Source organism: Engraulis encrasicolus, chromosome 14 (genome assembly GCF_034702125.1).
Source record: "Engraulis encrasicolus isolate BLACKSEA-1 chromosome 14, IST_EnEncr_1.0, whole genome shotgun sequence".
Classification (NCBI taxonomy): domain Eukaryota; kingdom Metazoa; phylum Chordata; class Actinopteri; order Clupeiformes; family Engraulidae; genus Engraulis; species Engraulis encrasicolus.
The window spans coordinates 4,347,167-4,361,752 of NC_085870.1; the positions used below are offsets into that span (position 1 = coordinate 4,347,167).

At 44.8% G+C, this 14,586-nt stretch overlaps 1 protein-coding gene across 1 annotated transcript in view; it reads right to left on the bottom strand.

The window, feature by feature from the left end:
- Positions 1 to 1,463: 1,463 nt before the first annotated feature.
- rbpjl (recombination signal binding protein for immunoglobulin kappa J region-like) overlaps positions 1,464 to 14,586 on the bottom strand; it is a 25,658-nt gene continuing 12,535 nt past the window's right edge. The window contains exons 7-11 of the mRNA XM_063216209.1: positions 13,186 to 13,304; positions 8,331 to 8,471; positions 6,697 to 6,852; positions 5,232 to 5,335; positions 1,464 to 1,913 (exon numbers count right to left, since the gene is read on the bottom strand). Coding sequence (XP_063072279.1) covers positions 1,634 to 1,913; positions 5,232 to 5,335; positions 6,697 to 6,852; positions 8,331 to 8,471; positions 13,186 to 13,304 — 800 coding nt within the window. The 3' untranslated portion in view covers positions 1,464 to 1,633. The remainder of the gene's footprint in view (positions 1,914 to 5,231; positions 5,336 to 6,696; positions 6,853 to 8,330; positions 8,472 to 13,185; positions 13,305 to 14,586) is intronic.

Here is a 14,586-nt window from a genome sequence, read left to right on the forward strand (position 1 = left end):
CTTGAGAAAGCCTCGAATAGAGTTAACTCTCGAGTTGAGTTAACTTACAAACTTAAGGCAGCCGGGGAAATAACTGTTTTACGTTTACTGAATTGCAATGTTTTACAGTGTATGAGCTACCGTTGAGTTGAGGTACCAAGCCATTACAATACAGCCGTCTCCAAAAGTTTTGTCGCCTATCCATCTGTTTGGAATAACAGCTAATAACCTGACTTTCAATTAATCACTTGGTAGGGATACAGCTCTTATGAGGAGCTGCATGCATGCTGCAGGTGTTTGAGGGCTTTTATCATTGATTAAATCATGAGGTTAAACATAGCGAATATGTCACCATCTCTCATTGATCTTCATTGTTTTTCATTGTGTTGCTTTCCATGATTACAATGACCCTAAACATACACCTAAGGCCAAAGTTGATTTTTTGAAGAGGTGAGAGTGATTCAGTTAATAAGTATGACACCCGATCTGCATATTTGAAGTGTTTTGATGTGACTTATCTGCTCATTTTTACATTATGTTCGATAGGCGACAAAACTTTTGTCTTTAGAAAATCTGCCATGTCTGTGTTCATCAAAGTGTCAGTCTTTCTTTGGTGTATGAAATTTATTTTTGTACATACATTTTCATTCGGGAGGGTTGTAGCTTTTATATGAGTGACTTCTGAAGCCAAATGATTAATTGAAAGTCAGGTTATTAGCTGTTATTCCAAACAGATGGATAGGCGACAATACTTTTTCAGATGGCTGTAGACTACATTAGTGCCCCCGAGTGCAGTAGCGCCCATTGGTAGCTCATCTTGAGGAAGGAGCGGCTACTCTACACAGTACATGTTGTAGTGTTAATTCAACACTTAGAGAGCAGAATTGAACATCTTATGTAGATCTTCTGTATTTGGTCCCAGAGTAGGCTACTCTCTAATGCCGTGTACAGACCAAGAGCGAACGGAGCGAATGGAACGACTGAAGTCATTATTTCTCTATGGAGGGCACGCAACCAGCACTACCAAAGCGAATTTGCCAGGGGCGAAGCTTCTGAGCGACCATAGCGAATTGTAACGATTTTACAAAATCTAATCGTAGGCAAATTCGCCATGACGCGGTTCGGCGAAAACCAATTGGAATGTTCATATCAACGAATGTCCCAGCCTGTCAAGCCAGAGCCGTTATGTGATTAGCAAACATGTCAGTGCTGCGTCTGGAGCGAATACAGCGAATTCAAGGCGAAACTTCTGCTGCTACCCACGCTACCAGGCAGCGTAGTTCGCTCTTGGTCTGGACACGGCATAATGCCAGGGACACATGGAGGCGACATGAGTGAAGAAGAGAGGTGAAATTCCGTATTCCATTTCAACAGCTCATCAGTCAACAAGTCAAAAGAGGCAAATCAAATGGCTTAAAACATTTATGTTGTTGATTTGTTTGGCCACTGTAGGCGAAATTCACTCTGCATTTGAATAACATTAAACTTGGCTGGATATTTTTGCTTTGTTGCGAATTTTGATTCGCTTTGCCAAATCGCTTGCATGAGTCCCTCAACGTAATGTGTTGAATTAACACTGCAATTACTGTGTCTGGGACGGAACGGAACGCAACAGGACACCAGCCGGCCGCTATGCTACGCTAGCGCTATAACGCTAGCTTTGCATGAACAGGTGGAAGTTGGTGCGCGTGAACTCCTGGTGGATGGTGTGGATGAGCGAGTCCCCCCCGTCGGCGCTGGCGTCTCCCCCGGGGCGACGCGACTGGGCGGGCACGCTGTGCTCCGGGGTGTAGGTGAAGGAGAACGGGCTGCGGTAGATCAGGCCGTCCAGACGCAGCAGAGCCAGAGGCACTGTGATTGGCCGCCGCAGCCAACGCCACTCGCAGCTGAACACCGACACGTCAGGCACCACGCACAGCACGGACTTGGGGCTCCTTCAGATGTGAGAGAGACACACAGAAAGATTTTTTTATTTTTTTTACTATACTATAGAGAAAGAGAGAGAGAGAGAGAGAGAGAGAGAGAGAGAGAGAGAGAGAGAGAGAGAGAGAGAGAGTAGAGTGTGTGTGTGTGTGAGAGAGAGAGAGAGAGGGGAAGGATGAGAGAGAGAGAGACAGAAAGAGTGTGTGTGTGTGTGTGCGCGTGTGTGCGTGCGTGCGTGACAGAGAAAGATAAAGAGAAAGAAAGGGAGAGGGTCGGAGATAAATGTAGAAAACATGGATATATTTGACAATTAGTTCGAGACATAGAATAGAATAGGAACCCATTCAAAGAAGAACAATAAGAGCTAAAAAATATAGCTGTCATGGACAATAATTCAAACAGCAGCACAAAGAAGAAGAAGATGAGACTTCAGTGAATTCAGTTATTACTTTGTCAGTTTCCATTGAAACAGAATCATCCAATAGGCATGGGTTATTGACGACCATCCAAAAGGCACAGAGCCATTTGGCCAGACGACTTTTAGGGAGAAAGCGCTCCAACCGTATGACATTGCAGTGAATGTGAAAGTGTCATCCTTTGCAGGGGCCTGGATGGGTGGCCAAATAGGCTGTCCCAGCTGGGAGGCATGAAGTTTTAATGACCACATCCCGTTATAGGGTCAGACTGGGAACAAACATCTGCCTGGGTATTTTTGGAGTAGCCAAGCCCCTCCCTCCACCCCTCCTCCCTCCTGCTTTTCAATTATATCACAATTTGTTTGATTGGCTCAGTACATTTCCTGCATTACATTAAACATGGAACAATTGGTCGCGCCAAGTCGCAAGTGGGCAAGTGGGCAAGTCTTTACGTAATGGAAATAGACCAGTGGTTCTTAACCTTTTTTCTTAACGCACCCCCTTACCTGTGCCCAAGACAAGCCGCGCACGCCCATCCCAAACATCTACACGTGTATACTCACTAAAAATTGATTTAAGTGATTAATTACAATGATTCTTGCTTGAGACATTAATCAATACCTTAATCACTTTACAGGGGACCAAAACATTTTTTAATTTGGTCTCGAGTTGGCCTAATTATAATGTTCGCAAGCAGAATTTTGGAAAATTCCCCACACCCCCTGAAATCTCTGGCGCACCCCCAGGGGGTGCCCGCACCCCAGGTTAAGAACCACTGCTTTAGCGTATGTATCGCACGCTAGTGCATTCAGCGTGTTGGTGCGACGCATTTTGAAGTTGAAGCGTGCTCCTCAACGCAACGGTAAATCGCTTTCATGCACTTTTGACACGCGACGAGGTTTGCGCAGTTTTCCCGCCGTGTCTGCGATTTTGTTTTGTCACAGCGCATTTCTGTTACTAAACGCAAATATGCTGTGCTGTGCCCTAACCAAAACCACCCCTAAACCTAACCTGTGTTTCTGCTGCTTTACTTTTGCCAAGAACAGTAAGATCAGGCGAATTTCTACCTAAATTGTGCCTAAACCAAAACCATTCCTAAACCTAACCTGTCACAGGGCGTTGTGGAGCACGCCTTAACTTGGAAATGCGTATTGGACACACTCGATAGTGGGTTCAAATCAGCGTGTCATAGATACATCTATGCATGATGACATGTTGCAACAGGCCCACTCCCAGCCCTTGGCCTGTCCATAGTCCACACAGTACTCCCTCGTTATGGTTAAGTACTGTGGCACAAAGATTGACCTTTGACCCAATCAGTTATGCTTATGCATGACAAAAGCGACACCGGTGCGAGGCTGGTGTTTGTTGTTCGCACAACAACAGGAACAGATGTCAGTGTGGCTCTAACACAACACAACACAACACAACACAACAGAAGCCCACACAAGCCCACACGCCTCCGTCCAGCAATCACCCTGATTGCCTCTGTCGGTGTAAATGCTCACCACATGTTCCCTGTTAAGTCTGTTAACTGTAAAGGGCACAGAGACATGAGCAGGGCAGGAATTTCCCGAGGGCCATGAGGGCCATGGCCCTCGTGCCCTCCCACTTTGGCCTTGTGCCCTTGAAAAAATATCTGCCATAAGGCCACAGCGGCCTTGATGCCCTCTCTGACTAAGTTTTGTGATTTAGCATTAAGCTGGACACATAATTGATTAATATGCATTAAAATGCATGAAATTGCATCTAAGAAACGCAAATTTTCTTTGGGAAATTTTTCTTTGTTTTAATTCATGGCCTTGGTTATCTGCCTTTGGCCTTGTTGCCCTTATAAAATGGACAACTCAAAAGGCCAACTGGCCTTGCCCTTAAAATGATGAAATTCCAGGCCTGGACATGAGAGATTCTAATGCAGGGTTACTATCCCGAGAGCCAAGCTCTCAGACTGTGTCTCCTCATGGACATCACCAGTGCTCTTGTGTGTGTGTCTGGCAAAGGTTAAATGACCTGTGAAGAGATTGAAAGGGTACTCCCCCATGGGACTACTTTTGGCTAGTTTTACGGGTTTTTTCCCCAACCAAATATGGCTAGCCTTTATTTTGGCTTGGGCTTCTCTGACAAATCTCAGCGCTACGGTGGTGGAGAGCAGTCTTGTCGTTTTCAGTTCTTCTTCCATTTGGACACACGTTTCCCCCCCTCCTTCTGCTAGCAATCCCTGGTATGTGGGCCACTTTGAAAAGAGCACCACTCATATCCCACACGGTAATTTCTCAAAAAAGGTTCCTGCAGTTTACAAGGAGAGGGGGGCGGAAGCGATAAAAATGTGCACCAGACCTCTTTAAGTGCAGACCGACGAGGAGACAAACCCCAGACTGAATTTCACCTGGGCTTGAATGATAAAAAAAAAGTCCGCTCGGTACTTTTTAAGCACAATTACACGCTTATGGGAGCTAAAACGACTTGTTGTGACAAGCTTGTGATTGCATGCTCGTAGCTGAATTTAATGTCCTCTGTGTCTCTGTGTCTGGGAAAGCTACACACCCCGGAAAATACAACTGATGTTCCTTAGTGGTATGCCAAGATTTTTTCTGATGAAATGTGCTTTTATATATTTCTAACAATTTAACATTGCATTGCTGCTCAAAATGTACCCACATGGCAATACATTGACTTATGACAAACAAATGACTAAACTGATTGGACAAATTGGATTTTTCCATGAGGATCGTGGTAGGCTCTTTGGCCCACTGTTGGGCAATTCACTATTTGATGAAAAGACTCAACTACATCATAACATGACATTACCGACAGCCTTATTCAACACATTGAGACTTGGACATTACAAGTGTGGTGAAAATAAGGTTATAAAAGTAACAGAGGCTCTGCACAAAGGGGTTGAGCTGATCTTACCTGAACATGGTCTCTGCCTCCACATCTCCGAACCAGACCTTCAGGTGGGGGCCAAAGTTTTCCCCGTGCAGCTCCAGCATGGCTACGTGGCCCCCGCCATTTAACTACTCGTTTAAACAGATACAGAAGGAGGGAGGGAAAATACAAAAAGATAACACAAGCAGATGAGCGATGAGCCTTTTAGAGAAACCTTTGGAGAAACGGCTTAAATGCTACAGTTTACAGTTTTTACATGACTGTGTACTGTAGGCAATACATGTTGTTCATGCTTAGTGCAGCCTTTTGCCTGTTTTAAATGTTTCTTTGATCAGCGTTCTAAAAGAAGAAATGGTTGAAGGTGAGGCCTGCACTTACCCTTATGAGCCCTTCAGGATATAGTTGCATGACATGATAACATTACAGTAACACGGAGAAAAAACTATGATAGGGATAATTTATGTTGGCAGGGTGTCCATGAACTCCATTATATGTAAATGCCAAAAAAAGTTCTGTTTGAGCTCTGTGTGCTTTGAAGTGCTGTCAAGCACTTTAAATTAAGATGTCATGTTGAATTTTGCAAAATGTGTCGAAATTGTACGTTTTAGCGGAAAACTGTGAAAATGACAGAGCAGAGGTTGACAAGGTGTTGTTTTTGTGGTAAGGAAGCGCGACATCACAATGGTTACTCCACATGCAAAGTATACTTTTAAGCAGAGTACATCTACGTACTACAGCACAGCTACACAATTACAGAGTCGGCCACTGAAATATGTGGTGCACACTGAAAGCAGAGGACATCTCCCGATATCTTTTGCCTCATTTGTTCTGTATTAGGCTACTGTATGCATGTGTGAGTTATGTAATATAATGTTATATGGGTAGTTCAGCTCAGTGAAGAGCTATAAAAATTCTTCTTGTTGAGGAACATCTATTTAGCCTTGTCATTACATGCCCCAGAGTGGAACATCTTTTTCTTCTTTTTCGTTCGGATAGGGCCTTAGGCGTAATATCTTTAATTTTTTGCTCTCATAGGCTCTTGTGCTTTCATATCTTCTCTTCTCTTCTCTTCTCTTCTCTTCTCTTCTCTTCTCTTCTCTTCTCTTCTCTTCTCTTCTCTTCTATAGACCCTTTTGTGTGACACTTTCTCTCTCTCTCTCTCTCTCTCTCTCTCTCTCTCTCGTACAGACCCTTCTGTGTAACATCTTTCTGCTCTCTCTCTCTCTCTCTCTCGGTCTCTCTCTCTCTCTCGCTCTCTCTCTCTCTCGCTCTCTCTCTCTCTCTCTCTTGTCTGGGCCCCCTACTAATGGAGAGTGCTCCTTCTGTGTAACATCTTTCTGCTCTCTCTCTCTCTCTCTCTCTCTCTCTCTCTCTCTCTCTCTCTCGTACAGACCCTTCTGTGTAACATGTTTCTGCTCGCTCTCGGTCTCTCTCGCTTTCTCTCTCTCTGGTCTGGGCCCCCTACTAATGGCGAGTGCTCCCTCCTCACCTCCAGGGCCGTGATGACAGGTACAGGGCTGATGGAGCCCTGGCCGCAGCTCAGGCTCTCGCTGAAGGTGTACTCCACTATCTCCGTGCCGATGATGGTCCAGCAGGAGCCGTCGTTCAGCAGCTCCCGACTACGCTCCTTTGGACACGGAGAGGCCTGGTGGAGGAGAGAGGGAAGAGGAGTAGACAGAAAGACGGACGGACGGACGGACGGACGGACGGACGGACGGACGGACAGACAGACAGACAGACAGATAGATAGAAGTCAAGTACACCAAAGCCATTACAACATTCTTCCTCGTCTTCCCACACGGCAACATATCCAGTGCATTGTTCCACTTCCCTCTCCAAATTGATATTTTGACACACGTCCATAAATTCCACACATTTTTCGCTGACACACGTCTCACTACGCCTAATAGGGGGTTTCTTTGCTGGCCGCCGCCTGTAGCCAATAATTTCAGCAGTTTTATGGAAAGCTAGGCTTTTAGCCGAGGTTTTAAACCGTTGTTAACAAAAAAAGACAAGACTTTGCTCCAGACCTTACAAGAGACTAAAATGTGTCACAAAGCTAGTTCACATAATTTTGCCTTGTTAAAAAAATGTGTCTACTCATTCAATGTGTATGACATAGTGGAATGAGTTGTGTGTTTTTTAAAGATACTTTTGGGTTTTTGTGCCTTAGTTTACTGGATAGGTTGGTGTGATAGTGTGACAGGAGAACAGTGGGAGAAAGAGATATGGAAGGATCGGGAAATGATCTCATGTCAGAATGGAAGTTGGGTAGCAACGGCACGTACTGTATATGTCATGCACCTTTAGCTCTAGACTGGGCGAAAAGCCGACTGTTGACTCCATCAATCAGTCTGGCAAAAGCCATGAGGAATCCATCTCCGTGGACGATGGGAGATGGTCTGATCTTACTCTATCATTTAAATTAATTGGAGTTCCAAACTCAAATTAAAACCCATATTGTGCTTTATTAGCATGCCTGTTATAGCGTCGCAAAAGCATACAAATAACAAAACCAAAGTGTGAATATAGTTACCTTAACCAATCAGTAACGGAGCTCGCTGGTGAGTTCTACGTCACCACTCTCAACAGTTTGCTGATTGGCTAAACACTGAGAGAACCAAGCTCGAGGCTTTTGCCAGACGATGTGCGGAGCCAAAATCTTAGGGTGGAGTACGTGGATGCCGTCGCCAGGCTACCTTTAGCCCAGTGAGCTACGGCTTTCCTAAACGAGTTCCGTCTACCCAGAGTCAAGGCCGCTGACAGCTTTGGCTGGGCCCAGGACAAAGTAATCTGAAAGCCCCCACCCCCAATGTAAAGAGGACTGTCCCTGAGCTTGGGACAACTGCCCCCTTTGTCCCCAGATGCAATTACAACGCAGGTATTATGATGCAGAAGTTCAAAGAAGCGAACTGATAAAAAGAACTCTGAATAAAAGAGCATAAAGTCAAACAAGTGTGAGGTAAACTTTGCTATTTTACAAGTAATACAATACTTCTGGTGTTGTAATTACATCTGTAAGTAGGCTATATTTCTGCTTCTACTTTATACAACCCTGATACCTCTCTATATCTGCTCTCATGTAAAGCAATGGCCCACAAAACAAAAGCTCTTCACATTTACCTGGAACTGAATGATCTTCTCGTTGGACAGACACAGGTACATGTGGTTGTTGTCCTTGAACTGAAAAGCACACTTGTGCAGCTGGGACACTGGCTCGTCCACGTCCAAGATGGCGTGCTGCTTATTGACCTTGCGAATGACCTTGATAAAACAGGAAAAAAGGTTTGTGTGGAAGCCACGCTTGAGAAATACGTGCCTGGAGATTAGGCAAATATAGATTTATTTTTATTTTTTTACAACTGTTTATGAAGACTCGAATCATGTGGAACAGGGATGTCAAAGAGATGAAAGAGCTCGATATAAGATATATCAAAGAATTTATAGGGTAGAAAATCTCAAAGTGTGTAGGCAGTGGTGTAGTCTACGTACATAGAAGCAGGTATACCTCGAAATTTCAGGGATTTCAGTATACCCACTTAAAATTGATTGATCCATTATTCAGAATCGCACAAATATATACAGTATACCCACCTCAAAAAATGCTCAAATATACAGTATACCCACCTCAAAAAATGCTCAAATATACAGTATACCCACCTCAAAAAATGCTCAAATATACAGTATACCCACCTCAAAAAAGTAGACTACACAACTGTGTGCAGGCCTATACATGCACACAGCATGAGGTATTTCAAAGCATCTGTTACAGCTCACAGAGGTCTGCCTGGGACCATGTTAAGTCAGTAAACTGGTAAAAACTGAGACGTTTTGTTGCATTTTTATTCTCGTATTCACACCAAATGGCAGACTTTGGTACAAACATAGGCGTTTACAATTCCTGAGTTTCCGTGACAACAGGTTTAAACATTCTTTTATTTAGAAATGACGAACACAAGTCTGGTTTTATATCCTTAGTAGCAACGAAGGCAGAATGCACTTGCTTTGACAACATACAAAATGCCTTAAGTGATATTCAGGCGATTTGCTTCATCTCTGTCAGAAAATCTATAATTTGTTCAGTTTCTTTATAAGATGTGTCAGTGCCAGCTGTATACTGTATTTCACTTAAACTGTTAAAGTACAACATAAAATGTGGGGTCATTTCCATCCATTTTTGGGTTAGCACTCAAAACACATGTTTTTTTTGGGGGGGTAAGAATCATTTCAGACTGAAAGAAGGGAGAAAAACCTCGTCTCCATGATTAAAAAAACACCACTCTGTCTTGTGGACTGAGAGGACTTTCTCTCCCCCCATATTTTCAGTGGAGTGGACATTTCCTATTTGAGGATGGATGGGAGCACTCGATCAGGCCACACCACAAGACACATGTAGAGTTGCCAGATGAGGCTGATGATTTCCAGCGCAAAAAATGCTCAAAACTTGCCTAAAGCACAAAATCCCACCCAATTCTATTGATTCCTATGGCAAAAATTGGGCAGGTTTTTCTGCAAAATGCCATCTTTACCCGCACAGGGCCATCCTAAGCAGCCCAATTGGGCGGGAAAAATCTGGCAACACTGGACACATGGCTAGCCTTGACGGGCACCTGTCCCACAGACAGGGAAGCCGGCAGTGGGGGGTGGAACGACAAAGGGGTTACTTGTCCCAGGCCTAGGGAGAGAGGGGGCCCAGAATTGGATCCTCATTATTGCATGGTATTGTATTGGGTTTGGGGCCTTTTCCGATGTCTTTGTCCCGGCCGGGCCCAGCCAAAGCTGTCAGTGACCCTGCCCAAAGACACACTACACACACCCTCACTCACAGACACTACCAGCCAGGCAGCCCTCTCAACCCTCTCTTAGCTCCACTGCTTTAACTACCCCTCCGGACTCCATTTCAATGCAAACAAAGCGAAACAGCACCCTGGGCCTGGGCAAGACTGGTGAACTTTACATACATAAATACTCTGGAAACAAACGCATCAGCAATTTGCTTCACCTAAAACAACACGGCAAAAGGAGGTCGGTGGGTGTGGGGGGGTGGAGACCAGTGTTGCCAGATTGGGCTGTTTCCCACCTAATTGGGCTGCTTAGGATGGCTGTGTGCGGGTAAAATGGCATTTAGCTGAAAAACCCGCCCAATTTATGCCATAGGAATCAATAGAATTGGGCGGGATTCTGTGCTTCTAGGCGGGTTTTGAACATTTTTTTGGGCTGGAAATCATCAGCCTTATCTGGCAACCCTGGTGGAGACAGGGTGGGGTGGGGTGGAGGGGGTATATATTATTACCTAACTGCTGGTGTTTTATTAGAACAGCACTGTGGGTTTAGGGCTAAGTGTAAATTCAGCAAATAGCCAGGTGGGAGGAAGGGGAGAAGACTCGGAGATCTCTGTCTAAGTGGCCCTGGCCTGCAGGCTGCAAAAGCACCCAAGGCCGAAGGCCTTCCCTTCCCTTCCCTCAGACATCTGGAGCTGAGATGCAGGGCCCGGACTCGACTGAAAAGGACCAGAAAAGGATCTAGGCATTTATGTGCACCCCCCTCGAAGTTATTAGCCATTCTCTAAGAAAATACAAAGAAAACTCCACAGCATCAGCCCCTGAAGACTGTGGAACCAGCGGGAAATGCCCTGTATGTCAGATTACCAGTGCAGGCCTGAAGAGTTTAACAGTTAAAGCCAGTGGACTTTAACAGTAATTCAAAACTCATTATTTTTCCTAATACGGCATCAATTACTATGCAGCTTGAAGGGAGTTTTTGAACCTATAGAGTAATTATAAATATTTGTACAGTAGGCCTATACGTTGAATACATAATCTATACAGCACATTCGGTGTGATTTTTCACCAGGGGTGTTACGTAACAGTTGAACTGCTGCTGCTTCTGCAAAAGTTAAACTTCTACAACAGGCCCCATTGACAGTATGAACGAGAAGAAAGAGAGAAATTGAGCAACCGTTTTCACCTTGTCACACACAGTATGTCAAGACTAGGGCTGTAACGATACACTCAACTCACGATTCGGTTTCTATCACGATTCATGACCTACGGTTCGATACACCCCACGATTTCACATTTGCCAACATTTATAAGCTTTTGGAATAAAAACTATGATAGTTTATAGGTAGAAGAATAGGTTACAAGAGGCTACAAATAACTTTTAAAAAGTTTCTATATAATAATGCTGATGCTTGGAAACACTATCACTTCATATCATGTGGTTGTTTTATGGGCTGATGGCTATCAAAACGTTACAAGGGCGTATCACGATACTGCCTCCTTGTATCGCGATACTGTATCGTGAGTCTGTGTATCACGATTTCTCGGTTCGATACAATATCGTTACAGCCCTAATCAAGACACATCTCTGCATGCTGCTGCACATTTTCTGTGATGATGGCCCCGAAGCCCAACATGATGACAAGCCCTAACAGCTGTCATTCTTGAAGTGCAGTCATGGGTGAGCGGTTAGGGCGTCAGACTTGCATCCCAGAGGTTGCCGGTTCGACTCCCGACCTGCCAGGTTGGTGGCGGGAGTAATCAACCAGTGCTCTCCCCCATCCTCCTCCATGACTGAGGTACCCTGAGCATGGTACCGTCCCACCGCACTGCTCCCCATAGGGCGCCACTGAGGGCTGCCCCCTTGCACGGGTGAGGCATAAATGCAATTTCGTTGTGTGCAGTGTGCAGTGTTCACTTGTGTGCTGTGGAGTGCTGTGTCACAATGACAATGGGAGTTGGAGTTTCCCAATGGGCTTTCACTTTCACTTCACTAAAAACTCCAGGTGAGGTCAGGTCAATAACAAGCACCTAGGCAGGTGTCCAATGCTTCTTTGGTCTAATGAGACTAAGCAGTTTCCACAGTTACACATAGTGGTGGGGGCATCAAGTTTTTAGACTGTTATTCAGCCTCAGACAGACACAGGGAGTCTGGGTCTGGATCTGGATCTGGATTGCTGGGTCCTCCAACAACATTGTAACCCAAAGCAAACATTTAAATTAGTTCAGAGGTTCTTCAAGGACACTAAAACTATGATACTGGAATGACCCGCTCAAAGTCCAGTCCTCAATCCCACTGAGAGTCTGTGGCAAATGTCTATGCTCAGCATCCATGCAATTTGGACCAGCTAGAACACTTTGCAGTGAAGAAATGGGCCAAAATCCCTAGTGGGGCATGTGCCAACCTAGGTAACAACTGATCAAAGTGCCTGTTGTCAGTTTTGGTTCATAAAACTTTCCACAACAGGCCTCATTCATAGACCGAGAAGAGACAGAGAGAGAGAGAGAGAAGAGAGAGAGAGAGAGGGAGAGAGAGAGAGAGAGAGAGAGAGATAGAGAAGAGAGAGAGAGAGAGAGAGAAAGAGAGAGAGAGAGAGAAATCACAGAGAGAGCAATCTTTTTTTCGTCCCACACAGTGTATCAAGAAACCTCTCTGCATGTTGCTGCAAAGTTTACACTTCCACGACAGTACGAACAAGGAGAGCGAGAGAGTACGTAATCGAAGAAGTGTGCAAGCAAACATTTGTTTTGGGTCACACGCGGCAACGCGGTGGTTTCAAGAAACGGGCCGCTGACAGCTTTAGCTGGGCCAAGGGCAAAGTGATCTGAAAGGGCCCCCCACCGGTGACCGACCCAACACATAAAATGTAATGAGAACCCAATTCTGGCCCCCCTGGGCCCGGGACAACTGTCCCCTTTGTCCACCCCTGCGGGCTTGCCTGGTGGGCAGCCGTGGCATAGTGTGGACAGCCGTGGCCTAGTAGTGGTTAGAGAGTTGGTCTTTCAATCTAGGGGTTGCAGGTATGAATCCCCCTCTCGACCTCTCCCTACATCTCCATGCATGGCTGAAGTGCCCTTCCCACATTGCTCCAGGGAGGACTGTAACCAATACCTTGAAAAATAATAACTGTAAGTTGCTTTGAATAAAGGAAAGCGTCAGCTAAGTGTAATGTAAAGTAATAATAATAATGGCCTACCATGGGAGGCAAGGCCACTCCGGTGTCGGTGCAGACCAGCTGGACCACACAGCCGTAGCAGATGTAGCCTTCACAGCCCGGGTACTCGCCCTGGCCCGTAGACGGCTGCTGCTCGCCCACTGCAAGGCAAACACACACACACACAACCATACACACACACACAACCACACACACACACACACACAACCACACACACACACAACCACACACACACACACAACCACACACACACACAACCACACAGGGCCAACAGGGTCATGGCAGGCAACATTACATTACATTACATTTAGGGCTGGGACTCGATAAAAAAAAATGTAATCGAATGAATCTATAGGCTTTGGAATTAGTTAATCGAATGAATCACATTTTAATCGCATTCAAATATCTGACTTGAGAACAGTGGAAAAATGTTTTTTTTTCACATGGATTTTGAATAATTACAATAAATAAGCTTCATCTAAAAATATTATTCATTCAACGAGAACTCTTCTCAATTTCAGCAGGCTGTTCACCATCAGGCAACGTTTCATGATGAAGATCCAGCGTGATCGAAACGTTGCTTTTTAAATAATAAAGTTTATTTTTGGAGCTGATCGGCAGTGTGCAGACCTACCTTTTTCAACTGTCTGACTTTTTGTCTGGCACCTGCAACAAGTGTTTTTGGATGTGCGCACCCTACCCAAAAATACAAAAGATACTGGGTACATTACATCACATTCAGCTCACGCTTTTATCCGAAGTTAAAGGGGTATGCCACTATTTTAGGGCTTAACACAGTTAAAATCGTTGGCTGGGGTTTATAAAGGTGGTAAAGTGTTTTTTTTCATGTTAAGCGTTGTCTTGCTTTAAGACAAGTCAAAAGAGGGAGCATGTCGCTAAGCTAGTGAAAGTCAATGCATCCGTGTAGCATGCTACATGCTACAGTGATCCATTGACTTTCACTAGCTTAGCTACATACTCCCTCTTTTAACTTGTCTTAAAGCAAGACAACGCTTAACATGAAAAATAAGACACTTTACCACCTTCATAAACCCCAGCCAATGTTTTTAACTGTATTAAGCCCCACAATAGTGGCATACCCCTTTAATTATAGTTATTATTTTTCAGACTAGTGGTTACAGTTCCTGGGGCATTGTGGGGTTAGGTGCCTTGCTCAAGGGCACTTCAGCCATGGATTGTGGTGTAGGCAGAGGTCAGAAGATTAGAACCTGGAACCCCCAGGTTGAAAGACCAACTCCCTAACGCTACATATAGGGTTCCCACACCTTTTTCATGAACAAATTCAAATTTCAAGCACCAAATTTTCAGTTTTCCAGCACCTTTAAAAGGATAAGGGAAGGGGGTGTGGGGGTCCTCCCCCAGAACATTTTGTGTCTTTAAGATGCAATTTCCTGCATTCTA